At 47.4% G+C, this 17,168-nt stretch overlaps 1 protein-coding gene across 1 annotated transcript; it reads right to left on the reverse strand.

The window, feature by feature from the left end:
* Positions 1-2,259: 2,259 nt before the first annotated feature.
* MPZL2 (myelin protein zero like 2) lies at positions 2,260-16,785 on the reverse strand. The gene is made up of 6 exons (XM_036258803.1): positions 16,602-16,785; positions 15,288-15,454; positions 14,780-14,990; positions 10,002-10,149; positions 6,800-6,875; positions 2,260-2,820 (listed from the first exon to the last, which is right to left on the reverse strand). Exons 1-5 carry the CDS (start codon positions 16,657-16,659, stop codon positions 6,812-6,814), a joined length of 648 nt encoding a protein of 215 aa, XP_036114696.1. The 5' UTR covers positions 16,660-16,785; the 3' UTR covers positions 2,260-2,820; positions 6,800-6,811.
* Positions 16,786-17,168: the final 383 nt, after the last annotated feature.

Raw genomic sequence — 17,168 nt, forward strand, 5'->3', positions numbered from 1 at the left:
AGGTGTCTGCACCTGTGCGCGGCCCCGGGCGCGGCGCGGCGACGCCGGAAGTGGCGCAACGCGGGAGCGGCGGGAGCGGCGGAAGCGCGGCCCGGGGGTCGCCATGGGAACGCGTCTCTCCCAGAAGCGCACCTGGGCTGCCCGGCCCGCGCGTCTGCCCCGGAGCAGGTGTCCGCCCCTCGGCTTGGAAGTGAGCTGGGCTGCGGCCTCCGGGACCTTGACCGTCTCGTTTTCGGGAACCCTGCTGCCCAAATAGCCCTGCCGCCTCTGGCTCTTCCCAAGGCTCGTTTGCTCCCTGCAGATTTGTCCATTTGAATTTCCCCCGGAATAGTTCCCATCCATGTAGAGCTCAGAGGCCCCTGGGCGATCATACAGGGTCAATCCGTGGATAAATACATGTGGGTCGTGCTTCGTGGTGAATGTGTGCCTCGTGCCCTTTGTCCCGGGGGCACCCCAGAATTGGGGGTTCATTCCATTGCTGTTGACAGCGGCGATGATGACATCGTCCCAGCGTGTCCTACGGGTCCAAGGGGGTGGCTCTCTTGTGTACCCCTTTCTTGGGAAAGCGAGAAGGTAATGTTTTCACAGTGCGTGAAATTAAACGAGCAGATGGTGTCCTGTTCTTCTCTGAAAAGGAAGTGGCGGGGTACCCTGCCCGCGTCCCTGGTAAACCTGGAATCAGAATAGTTCAAAAAGCAAGAGGGAAACAGCGCTGTTTCAGCTTCTGGGACAGTTCAGCAACTACGTTTTCCGCTCTCGTTTCTTTACTAGACTTGAGAGCTGGTCGTTTTCACCGTGAAGGTAACACACGAGCACTGAATGGAATGATACTGTTCCCTTGAAAGAATCCCCAAACGAGGTAGTTGTGCTGGATTCTGAATTACCCAGAGCAATGGGAAAAGGCTGTGAAACGCCATAGACGTTTATTTATCCAGTAGAAATGAATTCTCTGCCCATTGTTAACTTCCAGGCTGCCGGTAAGAACAATTTTCAGTGAAGATAAAATACATACTCGTCTGTTTTCTCTTCCCTGCTCTTTAACCTTTAGATTTGTATATAAAGCAAATCACATCACCGATACATCTTTATTGCTAAAGTTTATTTACATAAATGTTTAAGGCACAATAAAATTATAAATTACAGTACAGAAGTTCTGTTTAGGAAGACACTGAACAACAGGGCCATATTACCCCTCGGGTATTTAGTCAGGACACCACTACAGGTTTTTCTGGAAAGACATTTCATAAGTTTTTAACTCCTTTTTCGTTACACTTGTGGAACATCATCCAAGCCATCTGTGTGAAGAGACATCCAGTTGTTATACGTTAAAAGGGTGAATTATGGAGACAAATAGAAAATATGAATTAAAAGTAATAGACTTTACATCTGATTTTTAGTTTCAAAACTGGGTATTGAAACTTTACTTTTTTAGACAGTGTCATAGGTAAAATGAGAGGTATGGAATGTATTTAAGAATCAAGGTTTGTGTGTAAATTATACCAATTTTTTAAAAACTATTGTAAAAAAAATATCAAAGTTCAACATCTTTAAATATAGGTAACCTATTTGAAAATTTCAGTTTGTTAAAAGAAATAACATCTTTAGACCAATCAGTGAAAACCGAAAATAACATGTTGTAAAGATTTGGGGGAGGCCTAAACTTTTAGATGTTTTCTGTCTTTTGAAAAAAATGCTGTTATAGCTTAAGTCTGGAAAGAAATCAGGAAACTAGCCACTTTTTAAAAAGCTTTCTTCTTTTCAATAAAGTCGGTTTCATTTTGTTAGTTTTGGTGTTTCTTTGCCCCATACCAAATTCTCCCCCAAAACAAGAGCATTTTTAAAAAAGAAAGAAAACCAATTAAATAATCCCTCCCACTTCTCACAGCTTCATACAACACTGTACAAAGTTACCACCATTTAGGGTTGATTTTTTTTCACCAGTCCTAAATTTTTACAGTCATAAAATACTGTTTCAGAATTCTTCTAACTGCTGATTATTCCAGTCTACAAATGAATGAGCATAGACTTTGCTGTGTTGTTACAATAATTGAAATGGGGGCGGGGGGCCCCGTAAGCTTAGCGGTCATTCACTGCTCATAAAAGGCCTGCACTGTTGACTTTTCACAATACAGGAAAAAGGTGACAAGCAGTTTATTCTTAGGGTGGCATGTGTCAATCTATTACCATTAAGGTAAACTTCTCTTAGTTACTCTGTGATTTTAGACTGCTCTATGGTAAACCTTAGAGCGACTGACCAAAAAAAAACAAAAAACTATCATCTTCGATACTGAAAGACATATAATAAAATATGTCCCAGATTTAAGGAGAGCCATGAAAATCAGACTGCTCTTTAACAGTTTCAATACAGGGTTTTCCGTTCATCAAAAACAGGTGGGAGAATTAGCTCACCTTTTCACATGTTAACTTTAGTAGCAAGAGTACTGCTCTCAAGAAACTAATATGTTCAAGGAGATGTCATGAAAGACATGTTGGCTTTTATTCCATTTGCTGCCAATAATGTGTGTACAAATCATAATTCACAAAGGAGTATTTGAGGGCAGAACGTTGCTTCATAGTATACAAAAGCGAATATGAGATTGCTTGCACTCTAACATTAAGCAGATCCTCGCCAGGGGCTGTGGGAGGGAGGCTGCCAGTCTCTCAGGGCGCTACGCTGGCCCCCGGAGAACGTTGCTCGTCTAGGTGGTTATGTAGCGCAGAGCTGGTTGGAAGACAGGTCACAGCCGAAAAGAGCCAAAGAAATGCTTCCGTTAACTCCAACTTATCCTAGGGTTCTTGTTCTTAGAACTCTCCCGCTTCCTGAAATACAAAAGTTTAAATGGATAACGCGCTTGGGAAGTGTGCGATAGGCGTCCCTGGCCTTAGGGATTACAGTAGACCCTTGGTTTGCGGCCCTCTATCGAACACGAAATTTCTGGCCCTTCTGCCATACGTGAAAATTAACACCCTGTACATTTTATTTTTTATTATTATTTTTTTTTATCCTCACCCAAGGACATTTTTCCATTTTTTGTTCAGATAGAGTGAGAGGGAGAGAGAGACAGAGACAGAGAGAGAAACATCGACGTGAAAGGAACACATCGAGTGGCTGCCACCCGCATGACCAACCAGCGTCGGGGACAAACTGCAACCGAGGTACATGCCCTTAGCGGGAACCGAACCCGAGTCACTCTGGACCGCAGGCCGACGCTCTAACCGCTGAGCCAAACCGGCCAGGGCCACCCTGTACATTTTAAAATGTGTTTAACTGAGATTGGCTTATGATGAAATTAACAGGTTATTTTTTTTGTTTGTTGCTATTAATGTACTGTTATTTTTAACAAATTTAGCCAATAGGCCATATGTTAGAAAAGACACTGTAGTAGTTTCACCAACATAAATAAATATACAGCCCTGGCCAGTGTTGCCAAGTGGTTAGAGTGTCAGCCTGTACACCAAATGGTCACAGGTTCGATTTCTGGTCAAGGGCAGGTACCTGGGTTGCAGGTTCATCCTCAGCCTGGCCCGGTGCATGCAGGAAGCAACCAATCAATGTGTCTCTGGTCACATCAGTGTTTCTCTCTCTCTCTGTCCCCTCCTCCCTCCCTTCTACTCTTCCTAAAAATTGGGAAAAAATATCCTCAGGTGAGAATTGATGGTAAATAAATATTAAGTATCTACAGCTGTAGTCTATACATTTGAATCCAAGAGTCACTGCTCGTAAACAGTGTTCGAGGAATGATTAGCACGCGATCACACTGCCTGGCGAGATGTAATTGGTTCTGTGTGACTTTCTGCAGCGGTGTTAACGTGTGCTGGCCCATGTTCCCACGCCCGCTAAGCCACGCCCCAGCCGCGTGCACCTGTTTGCTTATGGCGATGGGTGAGTGCATTTACTAGACCTATTCAGTGTAAATTCTTTTCCTTTATTGAGTTTGGAGAGAGAAGAAGTGAGAAGGAGCGAGAGACAGAAACATCGATGAGAGAGAACATCGACTGGCCGCCTCCTGCATGCCCCCTACAGGGGATTAGGCCCACAACCTGGGCATGTGCCCCGACCAAGAATCGAACCGGCAACCTTTTGGTACAGGGGTCGACGCTCAACCACTGAGCCACACCAGCCAGACAGTATAAATTTAAAATTACAGTAATACATATAGAACATTTTTCTGTGAAATTAAATTTTTCATACATACGTAATTTTAATCACACAAACATGTCTACATAAGTAAAAACGGGTAAACTAACTAATTTGCCAATTTTTTAACATATGCATTCGGAAAACCTACTTTATTATATAATGGACTTTCGGCTTTAACAGATACCCCTTTGCCCGAATTTGTCTGTTCCATCGAGGTTTCCTGTACATACATATTGTTTAGATCTGTTCTCCGTTATGAATGGAAATACTCTTAAATGTATTTATTCTCCCCCTATCTTAAGTTTTAAAAGAGTTTCCTGATCCGTATTCTCAGAGTCAGTGTCTTTAACTCATAGCCTCTGCCTCCTGTGAACACGTGGATGGTCCATGGCTCGCTCACACGGACATTTCTTCCCTTTCTCCGCCTTCCTTGTATTTTAAGCAAAATCAAACATACAGAAAGGACTTCACCCATCACCTCATTTTAAAGCATTCTGCCTTCTTTTTTTTTTTTTTTTTTTTTTTGGCTGACAAATTACTGACATTTTATTCCTAAATACTCCAATATGCATTTTAAAAATAGGAACATCTTCCTATATAACCACAATACAGTGATACCTCGGTTCTCGAACGCCTCGGATTTCGACCAAATCGGTATTCGACCAGGAGATTAGAGAAACTTTTGTCTCGGAATCCGAACAAATATTTGGAACTCGAACTTCCGAGATGAGCCGAGTTGAGCCGAATGGCGTTCATTCGGCCCAGCGCGCCTTGCTCGCGTCATCAGTGTGAGTGCAGAGAGAGAGTCACGCTTTGTGGAGAGAGTCACGCTTTACACTGAATTTAACCCTTAGACATACTGTACACTTTTATTTCTTGTTGAGACTTATGTTTTTCTACATATTATATACAAATTAGGCCAGTAAATAGGCATTTTCTGGGGCTTGGAACGAATTAATCCAGTTTCCATTATTTCCTATTGGGTTTCATTGCTTCGGTTCTCGAACAATTTGGTTCTCGACCGTCCTCCTGGAACGAATTATGTTCGAGAACCGAGGTATCACTGTACCTTTATTATACCCAATAAAAATAAATAATAATTTCCTAATAGTATTCATGTTTAAACTTTTCATATCCAAGACTTTCCCAATCCCCGCCCCCCCCAAATCTTTTTACAACTAGTTAGTTCAAACTAGTATCCGTCCAGTCAAGGATCACACATTGCACTCAATTGTGTGAGTTCATTGAATTTCTGTGAATGGAAAGGAGCCCCCCCCCCCCATCTTTTTTTCCATGACCTACATGTTGGAGAATCCACTAGATTTCAAAAAGAAATAGCCCTTTGTAAAATCTCTCTGCTACCAAATTTATCTCTCTGGGTTTACAATAGAATCGTTTCTCTCCATAGTCTATTTCATAAACCCTTAAGGTCTTTCACTGGAGTTTTAGGCTATAAGAATGTGACTCTGCAAATAATAATAGTGGACCTAGTTCAGAGAATAGAAGAAATTCTGAGCCTGGTAAACCTGAAAACTGGAAAAACGAAATCGTACGCTACTAAAATTAATGCATGGTCTCAACAACTAAATGAGAAGAATCGAAACTCATTTTATTTTGTTCTTTATTGACTTTAGAGAGAGAGGGAGAGATAGAAACATCGGTGAGAGAGAACATCAACTGGCCGCCTCCTGCATGCCTCCCACTGGGGATCGGGCCCACAACCTGGGCGTGTGTCCTAACCAGGAATCGAACCAGCGACCTCTTGGTGCATGGGTCAACACTCAACCACTGAGCCACACCGGCCAGGCTGAAATTCATTTTAAATAGTTCAGTAGTTCTGTCAAAATGTCAGGCATATCTGTTGTCACTCTCTTAATGCCATAATTGATTTATAATAAAACAAAACAAGCAGATATTAATTCTTTTTTTTTTTTTTTAATATTTAGTAGGCCCTGGTCAGGTAGCTCAGTTGGTTAGAGCATCATCCCGATACGCCAAGGCTCCATCCCTGGTCAGAACACATACGAGAATCAACCAATGGCCCTGGCCGGTTTGGCTCAGCAGTTAGAGCGTCAGCCCGCGGACCAGAGAAACCCACGTTCGGGTCCCACTAAGGGCATGTACCACGGTTGCAGTTTATCCCCGGCCCATGTGGGTGACAACCAGTTGATGTGTCTCTCTCACATTGATGTTTCTCTCTTTCTCTTCCTCCCTCTCTCCCTCCCGCTCTATCTGAAGATAAATGCAAAAATGTCTTTGGGTGAGAATTAAAGAAAAAAACAAAAATGAATCAACCAATGAATGCATAAATAAGTGGAACAACAAATTGATGTCTCTCTCTCTCTCTCCCCCCCTCCCTAAAATCAATCAATAAATAATACATTATTTGCATGTCGAAACTTAATTTCTTATTCTAGGTGAAATATATAGCTGCAAAGCCTCAAACAACCCTAGGATTCTCTCAGCTTTAACGGTCTAGCTGCCGAGTACTTTGCGCATTTCGCACGCAAGGGGGAAGCCATCCGTAACATGAACAGACCCAGCTCCTCCCCTAGCACAGAGGAAACACCGATCCATCATGCAGTCTGAGAGACCCGCGTGAGAGAGGAGCCAGACAGGCAAGCGAAGGCAAAACAGTAACCCAATTGTGAACCTCACCATCTAAGAATGTTAGTCTGTGTCTTCTAAATAAACAGCAACCTTTTTTTCTTGGTTGAGTTTTTCTTCTTCATTTCTGTAACAAAGAAGCGGAAATCAATGTCAAGGGCGCAAGACCAGAAGCGAGGAAGCAAACCTTACACAGCGTCAGGCGAGATGTTCTTTCCCACGTGTCAGGAAGAGTCACACGCTCCTGGCGACAGATCCCAGCGCACAGGGCCACATGTCACTGGTGCCATCTAACTCCTAACACGCATGTCTCCCCATGACCCTGGGTGTCTGAACCCAGACACTTGGCAGAATATTTTCAGAAGGAGACAGTATAATTTGGGAACTCCGGGGAGTTAAAGCAGACGCCTTAGTTTACCATCAGTATCTTACCTCTAATTCTACTTATTCACAAAAGAAAAGTTTTGAGGGGAGGGCGGTTAGGGGACTCTGAGAAGAGGTGAAGGGATTAAGTTCAAATTGGTAGTTCCAAAGTAATCGAGGGGGTGGGAAGTAAACCACTGAGAATAGGTAAATAATATTGTGATAACTATGTACGGTGCCAGGTGGGTCCTGCAGATATCGAGGGGAACATTGTGCAAAGTAAATGATTGTCTAATCAATATGTTGCATACCTGAAACCAATACAAAATAATATTGAAAGTAAATTGTAATTGAAAAATAAATTTAAAAACGACAGAAAAAACTTTTGTGTTGACCTAGAAGTCATCTTTATTGATTATATTCTATTTGTTTTAAATATGTTTTTTTTAGCTCTGGCCAGTTTGGCTCAGGGGTTAGAGTGTCAGACTACCAACCAAAGAGTCACAAGTTTGATTCCGGTCAAGGGCACGTACCGCGGTTGGGGTTTGGTCGGAGGCCCTGGTTGGGGTTGTGCAGGAGGCAACTAGTTGATGTGTCTCACACTGATGTGTGTCTCTCTCTCTCTCTCTCTCTCTCTCTCTCTCTCTCCCTCTCTCTTCCTCCCTCCCTCCCTCCCACTCTGTCTGAAGATAAATGGAAAAATATCCTTGGGTGAGGATTAAAAATAATAATAATTTGCTTTTAAAATTTATTTTTGAGAGAGAGAGAGAAACATCAATCCATACACCCCCCCACTGGGGATCAAGTCTGCAACCTGGGCACATGCCCCAACCGGGAATCAAACCCGGACATCTCAGTCCATGGGACAATGCTCAATCCACTGAGCCACACTGGCTAGGCGACAACCCAATTTTTAAATAGGTGAAACATTTGAATAGATATATCTCCAAAAAGATATGCAAATGGCCAATAAACACATGGAAAGATGCTCCACATCATTGTTCATTAGGAAAATACAAATCAAAACTTCAGTGAGCCCTGGCCAGGTAGCTCAGTTGGTTAAAGTGTCTTCCCGACACCCCAAGGTTACAGGTTCCATCCCCAGTCAGGGCACATACAAGGAGCAACCAATGAGTTCATAAATAAGTGGAAAAACAAGTTGATCTCTCCCTCTCTATCTCTCTCTCCTTTCCTCTCTCTCTTTCTCAAATCAATAAATAAAAATTTTAAATTACACCTCAGTGAGTGAGAAGTCACTTCATATCCACTATGGCTATAATCAAAAGGACAGACAGTAATAAGTGTTGTCAGTGATGTGGACAAATTGGAACCCTCATACATTGCTGATGGGGATGGGACATGGTGCAGCTGTTTTGGAAAACAGTCTGGCAATATCTGAAAAAGGTAAACACGGGTTTACCATGTTTCAGCAATTTCACTCCTAGGAGAATTGAAAACATGTCTACACACACAAAAAAAACTTAAGTATTCATAACAGCATTAGTCATCATGGCCAAAAAGTGGGGAAAACCTAAATGTCCATCAGTTAAATAGATAAACAACAGTGCAGTGGAATATTATGCAGCCGTAAAAAAGGAATGAATTACTACTACAGGCTATAACATGAATGAACTTTGAAAACATTATACTAAGTCAGAGAAGCCAGACAAAAAGGCCACATATTGTGTGATTCTATTTATACAGACTGCCCAGAACAGTTCATATATGAGACAGAAAGCAGATTAGTAGTTGTCAGGGGTAGGGGGGAGGGGAAAATAGGGAGTTTCTTTTGGGGGTGATGAATATATTTTGTAATTAGTGGTGATTGTGAAATATTAAAAGGGCAAATTTTATAGTATGTAAATTTTATCTCACTAAAATAATATTTATTGAGCACCTTATCAGCATGGCTGACTTTCCTAGGTACTGATTCATAGTATCCTCGCTGACTGCCCAGTGGTTCTTAGAAACGCATGCTTTACATTAAAAGTAAGGAGTAGTCCCACCCAGCCAGTGTGGCTCCGTGGATTGACCATTGTCCCACGGACTGACAGGTCCTAGGTCTATTCCCGGTCAGGGCACATGCCTGGGTTGCAGGCTTGATCCCCAGTAGGGGCGTTCAGGAGGCAGCCAGTTGATGTTTCTCCCTCACATCAATGTTTCTCTCTCTCTCTCCTTTCCTCTCTCTCTCTAAAAAAAATCAACAAAAAACATATTTAAAAAGCCCTGGCCGGTTTTGCTCAGTAGTTAGAGCATTGCTCAGTGGTTAGAGCATTGGCTTGCTGTCCAGAGAGACCCAGGTTCGATTCCCGCTAAGGGCACATACCTCGGTTGCAGTTTGTCCCCTCCCCTGGTTGGGGTCATGTGGGTGGCAACCAGTTGATGTGTCTCTCTCACATCAATGTTTCTCTCTCTCTCTTCCTCCCTCTCTCCCTTCCGGTTTATCTGAAGATACATGCAAAAATGTCCCTGGTTTAGGATTAAAAAAAAAAAAAAAAAGTTAGGAGTATTCTAAAAAGGCTTTATATAACAGACTTCAATTTTTTATATAATATTCTGTTAGTTTCAGGTGTACACCACAGTGATTAGACATTATATAACACACTGAGTGATCATCCAATAAACCTCATCCCGACCTGACGTAACAGATTTTAATACTATCAACTCCTCCGTAATAAAGGAAACGTAGAATGAAATCTGTAAAATTAAGAATCCTTTTGTCAAGTTACCAAGTCACAGCCTGATCTGTTCATACGGTGAATCTGAATGCTCTTCGGTAAGATGTACTCAGAGGGAAGAATACTGTCCGGCAGTTACCTAGCCTCACTGTAAAGTACCAGTGTCCCCACAGAAGAGCATTAGGAGAGTGCCCGGAACCGCCCCGCCTTACGATTGGATCTCCACCACTTTGTGAGCCCTTTCAGCCCATCGCCTCTTCCGGAGATGCTGGAAGAGGACCACCACAATGACCACTATGACCATCAGCGCACAGGCCGAGCCAATGATCAGAGCCAGGAAGTAGATCTCAGAGAAGCGCACTGTAAGGAGAAAAAAAGGTCAGGTTAGGATTCCATAAAGGAGGGGGGTTCTGATGAAGTCTAGACATACGCTAGGGATATACTTTCTCCTACCATGTCACCTTGTAAACTCCAGGAGCAGTAGGGAAGCCCTCCAGACTGCGTCCTAGGAGTAGCAGCAACAGCACTTTGGATCACAAGTGCTCAGGCCCCACCCAGACCTGCTGAATTACAGGTGGGGCCCGGCGATGTGTTTTAACAGGTCCTCTGGGTGGGTCTGACGCAATCTGAAATTGTGAGAGCCACGGGCCGGTTGAGTCAGTTTACTGACGACCTAATCACATCCCGGGCCCAGACTCGTTTCCCTCTGTCATTCAGTCAGTCATTTATTCAAATGCAAGAAGGGCCTACCAGGGGGCGGGCACTTCCGGGAACCCATGCCCACTGGGAAGACACACGAGTACATCAGTAAGCACAGGTATGCGTCCTTCACAATAGGGACACCTTCTTAGAAATGCACCGTTAGGCAAATTTGCCATTGTGCAAACATCACAGAGTGCACTTACACAAGCCTGGATCGTCGCGCCTACTGTATACCCGAGCTGAATGGTCTAGCCTACTGCTTCAGTACGACTGAATCCTGTAGGCAGTTGTAACACAGTGGCAAGTATTTGCGTGTCTAAACATATCTAAACATAGAAAAGGTACAATAAAAATATGATACAAGCCCGGCCGGTGTGGCTCAGTGGTTGAGGGTCAACCCCCTGCACCAAGAGGTCGCCAGTTCGATTCCTGGTCAAAGCACATGCCCAGGTTGTGGGCCTGATCCCCGGGGTGGAGGGGTTGCAGGAGGTGGCCAATTAATGTTCTCTCTTATCAATGTTTCTCTCTCTCTCTTCCTCTCCCTTCCTCTCTCTCCAAAATCAATAAAGAAAAAATAATTTTTTTAATGGCGTAAAAGGTGAGCAATGCCACACCTGGACGGGCGCTTACCCGGATGGAGCCCCCAGCGCGGGGAGCCGCTCTGGTGAGTCAGTGAATGAGCGGTGAGTGGAGGCCCCAGGCCCCGAGCACGGCCGGACTGGGTGGACACTGCACACAGGCGACACTCAGTGTATCTTTAATCTTTTTCTGCAGTCATACGTTAACCTGAGCTCGCTCTAACTTTTCTACTTTATACACTAAAACGTGTTAACTTTCAACTTGTTTAATAACACTTAGCTTAAAACAACAACACACTGCGCAGCTGTACAAAAATATTTTCTTTATATCCTTCTTCTATCAGGCTTTTACTATTTTGATTTATTTTTCATTTTTTATTTTCCTACTATTTAAACATTTTTGTTAACAACTGAGACACACACATTAGCCTAGGCCCTCACAGGGTCAGAATCATCAATGTCACCGTCTCCCACCTCCACCCCTGTCCCACGGACGGTCTTCGGGCAATAACCCCGTGGAGGCTGCTCCTATGACAACCCCTCGGCAGCACCTCCTGGAGGACCCCCTGAGGCTCTTCCTGCGCAGGGGCCACTCTCCAGACGCACGTCCATGCGGTTTGCTGGGTGGGTGGGTGGGTTCATTTTTTCTCATCCAGATTTGCTTGTAACCATGAACAGTCCTCTCTGTTAATGAAAGCCTTTCCGTGTTGGGTCCATGTTTTCCAATTTTGTTTTCAAAGAACAGTTTACTGATTTTTAGAGACGGGGAAGGGGGAGAATTATCCCCCCTGTATGCCCTGCACCAGGGCCAGGATCGAGCCTGAACCTGGGCACCTGCCCTGACCGGGAATCACACCAGCAACCCTTTGATGCTCAGAACGATGCCCAAGCAACTGAGCCACACCAGCAGGGCCACGTTTTTCTTTTCTTTTTTATTATCGTCGTTGTTTTTCTGCTTCTTCTTTTAAAAAATTATTATGAATTTATTCTTGTTACAGATGTTCCCCCCCACAGATACTCTCCTCCCTATCCCCCCCCACCCCCCGCCAAGCATTGTTGTCTATGCCCATTGGTTAAGCATACATGCATGTAAGTTCTTTGGTTTATCTCATCCCCCCAACTCCGCCCCTCTCCTCTGAGGTTTGTCAGTCTGAACCATACTCCTTTCTATGTCTCTGGGTTTGTTTTGTTCATCAGCTTGTTTTGTTTGTTATATTCCACAAATAAGCGAGATCATGTGGTATTTGTCTTTCTCTGCTTGGCTTATTTCACTTAGCACAATACTCTCCAGGTCCCTCCATGTCGTCTCAAAGGATAAGAGATCTTTCTTTCTTACAGCTGCGTAGTACTCCATTGTGTAGATGTGCCACAGCTTTTTTATCCATTTGTCTACTGATGGACACTTGGGCTGTTTCCACATCTTAGCTATTGTAAACAGTGCTGCTATGAACACAGGGGGGAATATATTCAGGGGGGCATATATTCTTTCTCATTGGTGTTTCAGGCTTCTTAGGATATATTCCTAGAAGTGGGATCACTGGGTCAAATGGCAGTTCCATTTTTAATTTTTTGAGAAAACACCACTTTTTTTTTTTTTTTTATCCTCACCCGAGGACATTTTTCCATTTTTTGTTCAGGTAGAGTGGGAGGGAGCGAGAGGAAGAGAGAGAGAGAGAAACATCGACATGAGAGGGACACATCAAGTGGCTGCCACCCGCACGACCCAACCAGGGCCGGGAACAAACTGCAACCGAGGTACGTGTCCTTAGCAGGAACTGAACCCAGGTCTCTCTGGAACACAGGCCAACGCTGCAACCACTGAGCCAAACCGGCCAGGGCGGAAACACCACTTTTTAAGGAGCTTATTGAGGTCTGCAAAAGCTTCTGCTAAACCTTCACTGTGAATTCCCGGGAGGGTTCTTGTTCTCATCCTGTGGTTGCCAGGCGTTGCTGTCCAGGCCCAATAACCCTCAGTCCGGTCCTCAGCGGCCACGCCCAGGAGCTCCGCAGGGCGCCCCCCACCGTGAGCGCCGCCCGCCCGCTGGAACGCACCCTGCAGCCTCCGTGCCACGGGTGATGCTGGCTGCGTCCTCACCGGGTGCCAGGACTTTTCAGCCCCGGTGTAACTTTACAAGTCCGCCACTGCACAGGTGGTCCCTCGCTGACCAAACGCCAGGATGTGGCAGGGCCGTGTAGTCTAGTGGGTAAAGGATGCACAAAGGAACCCGGAGGGCAAGGGTCCCCAAACCAGGCTGGGGTCTGTGAAGCCTGGGCCTCCTGTCTTTTAGCTTGATTTCTGATGTAAACCCTCAGAACCAGAGAAGACGTGAGAAATGTCCAGCTCAGGGGTTCCCAGCCAGGAGTCCACAAAGGAGCGAGAGGAGCCCTCAGCCCACGAAATCCACGTCTGTGTGTGCGCGCGTCGATTGGCTGCGGGAAGCAGGGCGTGGCTTTCCTCAGATCGCAAAGAGCAGCCACCCCGGTGTGTCTTGAGAACATGCGTCTTGTCTAATCTGTTCATTTTGCAGGTGAAGAAGCTGGGGTCCAAAGATAGGATATTCCTCCCTCAGCACTCGGACGACTGCACCAAGGTCACACAGCTCTCCTGACAGGGCCTTGAAGGACGGTACCAGGAACGGATGGAAGAGATCACACCACTTTACGGGCGATAATACTGCGTGTGGACTGAGGGCATACGCCAGAGAAAGCTAGGTTAAGATACCTGCTCCACCCTTTACTCGCTGCGTGATTTGGGGTAACTGACTTCTTTGAGCATCGGTTCTCTCCGTGTATAAAACAGAGATAACAAGATCCATTTCTTGAGTTCTTATAAACAAATTATTCATTTAAATTGTCCCATGCTGTGCCGCCCCCTATTATAGACTCCCTACGTGGTCACTGTGACAACTTGCCGTACAATTCCGAGCTTGGGGAATTCTTACTCTGACGATCTCATTGTATCCTCGCCCTAATCCTTGCTAGGTTATTGGCAGTCTGCCCGAGGGGTGGGGGTGGGGGGTGTATTCACAGCTGGTAAACGGCAGCATTTACGGACCCAAACGTACAGCTCGGAAGCGCCGTGGCTTTTGCTCTGTGTCACCTGGCAGCTCTGCAGGCTGTCCCCTCACAGAAGACGGTTATTCCTCTGGAGCCCAGGGTGCTCCACGCATCGGCTACATGGCTCTGGGCAAGCGACGTGACCCCTGTGAGCCTCAGTTTCCTCGTCAGTAAAACGGGAGGGGGGCTGACGGCGCGATACACGGGTGCGGTCTGCAAAGGGTGCATAAGGTAGGCAAAGCCCCTTGCACAACTCAACCAACAGAACCACCGTGAGTGGCACCTGCCCGTGCGTGGTTTTAGGAGCAAGGGAGACAGGAATGTCCAGCCTTCAGGTCGCTGACAGAGCAGGGGCTCAGTGAAGTCTTGGAAGGACGGGACTGAGTGAGCAGACCTCTGCCCTCCTGTCAGGGACTCGGTCCCTCTCCCTCTCACAACCTCAGTGCCCTTTTCGGAACAGAGTCCCCGGGCGCCTTGGCTTCTTTCTCTTTCTTTCCAAGGCCAAGCAGAGCCTCGCCCTTCACCCCGGAGCCTTCCCTCTCCCTCCGCAGTCTCCAGATGTGAGGGGCGAGCCCTCTCTGCGCTCGGCGGCACCAGGGACTGCCCGGCCCTCCTCCACGGCGGTCTGGCCTCCCGAACCTCCCGGAACCTACCGGTCTGCACCACGCTGAGCCGGATCTCGCCGATCAGCCCGTCCACGTCAGGCGGGTTCTTCACCTGGCAGGTGTACGTGCCATTGTCGTCGAACTGCAGCTTCCAGAGGATGATGGAGGCGTCGTACCGCTCCGGGTTCCCGTCCCAGACCACCCGGTCCTTGAACCGTCCAGTCAAGGGTTTGAAAGGGTCCATGTGGTAGTAGAACACCTGGAAAGGAGAAACGGTGTCCGGCGCCTGGGCACGGAGGCCGAGAGGGTGGCCGCAGAGGCAGACACCGGCGCGCCCAGCCCCGTCCGCAGCTCTCCTGCGGGAGCCCCCCGCCCTCCCTCGGCCGCCTCTCTGTGCTGTCCGCTGCTGTCCCAGGAACTGCCTCCCAGCTTGACCCTGTGCCCGCTGCTAAAAAAAAAATTTAAAAAAAACAACAACACAGGAAGGGCAAAGAGAAACAGACTGGCTTCTTTTCCCAACCAAGGATCCCCTAGAAAAGGACAATAATCTACTTACAAACTGCTCAGACCCCCCATCTTGGGGACGGAAATTCCAGGTCACGGTCAGAGCATCACCCACAGGGGCGAAGCTGGAAAAAGTGCATTTTAAGCGAACGTCTGTCCCGTTCACGGCCTCCAGCACGCGGGAGGTGTAGATTTCCACAGCTGCTGCGGGCCAGAGAGCTGCGGAAAGGAGCGGAGGAAGGGGGAGAGTGAGGGTCCGAGCAGGGCGCACTGCAGGACCGAAAAGACCCAGCTCCCAAACCTGCTCCCCCAGATCCGCATCCGCCTACCCATCCGCACCCTTGCGCCTCCCAGTCTATGGAACAATGGAAAACAGCCCACGGGGAGCCTTGTTACCGCTTTCACTTTCCCCGCAGCGGATACCCTAGCCTCACGGTACCCACTTCAAAACCGTGTAAGAGCCCGGCCGGTGCGGCTCAGTGTTTGAGCATCGGCCCTGCACCAAGAGGTCGCAGGTTCGATTCCCGGTCAGGGCACATGCCCAGGTTGTGGGCCCGATCCCAGTGGGGGGCGTGCAGGAGGCGGCCAGTCGAAGTTCTCTCTCATGGATGTTTCTATCTCTCTCTGCCTCTCCCTTCCTCTCTAACATCAATAAAGGAGAAAAGATATTTTTTTTAACTGTTACAAGAAACTATGAACATGGGCAAATAAGAATGAAAACAGAAACAAAAGCAGCTAAACGAAGGAGAACACGAATGAGAAGTGTTCCAGTTAAGCATTCTGTGTTGTGTGTATAATGGTCCTTCAGCAGGTGCGTTTTCCTGAATGGTCCTCCTTGGGTGGTTTTGCACTGTTCTTGGTCTTCCGCAGAAAGTAAATTCATCAACACGACAATGTTTGTTTGCCTGCGCCCCTGCAGCTCACCCCACGTGGCATATTTTTTTTTTTTTTTTTACCATATTCACGATGAGAACGGCCGCGTTGGGGCAGTGCCTAAGCCAGTGGGTGGCTGTCCGGAACAGCTTGGCTTTCCCAGCGCGGGAGGGTCGGGACCGGAGCACACACAGAGCTGGACCCACGCGAGAACCGGGCAGCAAGCCCCGCCTGCAGAGGCACAGCGGCAGTGGCCAGAGAAAGGGGACCGTAACCTGAGATCTGAAAGCCCTCTCTGTGCCGGAGAAACTGGCGGCCGAAACACAACCAAACCTGTCTGACCAAAAGCAGTTCCTCCAAAATGACCCGCCGGCTTTGGTTTCAGTCAAGTCAAAGCTAACGCGGACCGCCGCCTGGCCGAGCTCAGAGAAGGAATTCTTGCTGCCTCCTGGGGGGGGGAGGGGGGAGCCCAGGGAAGCCCACCGGCGCTTACCTGTGAGCTGTACCCCGAGGATGAGCAGCACCGCACGCGGAAGGCTCTTGCCATACATGAGGGAGACCCAGCCCTGCCCCAGAGACCAGACCGGGCAGACGGAGACCTCCAGCACCCTGCCAGGCCACTGCCGGGGCTCAGCACCTGCGTGTTCCCAGAGAGGAGGCAGTCCCTCACCTGTGGGCGGCTAGCGCCTGTGCCTGTGACTCATCCCTGCTCGGCGGTGCACACCGCGGAATAAAGGTGGGGCCTCTGCTCCCAACGCCCTCCTTCCCTCCTTCCCTCCTTCCCTTCCTCCCTCCCTCCCGCCCTCTGCACTGTGAGCATGCCCGCACAAAGTCCCAAACTCCACAGCCCTCCCTCAGCTTTGCAGTTCATCTGGCTCTGACCTCTGGCTGGCCTCAGTGCCCGTCTGAACCGTCCCAGGCTGCTCTGGGGTTGGCCCCTGCACACGCTTTTTGAAAACAGGCTCTAGGCTTGTCCGCGAAGGTTGAAACTGACTTGCCGTGATTCAACTTCCCCAGCACCTCCCCGGGCTGCGGGAGCTTTCAGGTAGATTCCCACGCC

Source organism: Molossus molossus, unplaced genomic scaffold, assembly GCF_014108415.1.
Source record: "Molossus molossus isolate mMolMol1 unplaced genomic scaffold, mMolMol1.p scaffold_m16_p_13, whole genome shotgun sequence".
NCBI classification, from domain to species: Eukaryota; Metazoa; Chordata; class Mammalia; order Chiroptera; family Molossidae; genus Molossus; species Molossus molossus.

Coding starts and splice junctions, on each gene's coding strand:
- MPZL2 (XM_036258803.1), bottom strand. CDS start 16,659: ATGTATGGCAAGAGCCTTCCGCGTGCGGTGCTGCTCATCCTCGGGGTA. Junction 10,150..14,779: donor GCTCAGCGTGGTGCAGACCG/GTAGGTTCCGGG, acceptor TTCTCCTTACAG/TGCGCTTCTCTGAGATCTAC. Junction 6,876..10,001: donor AAAGTGGTGGAGATCCAATC/GTAAGGCGGGGC, acceptor TCTTTGTTACAG/AAATGAAGAAGAAAAACTCA.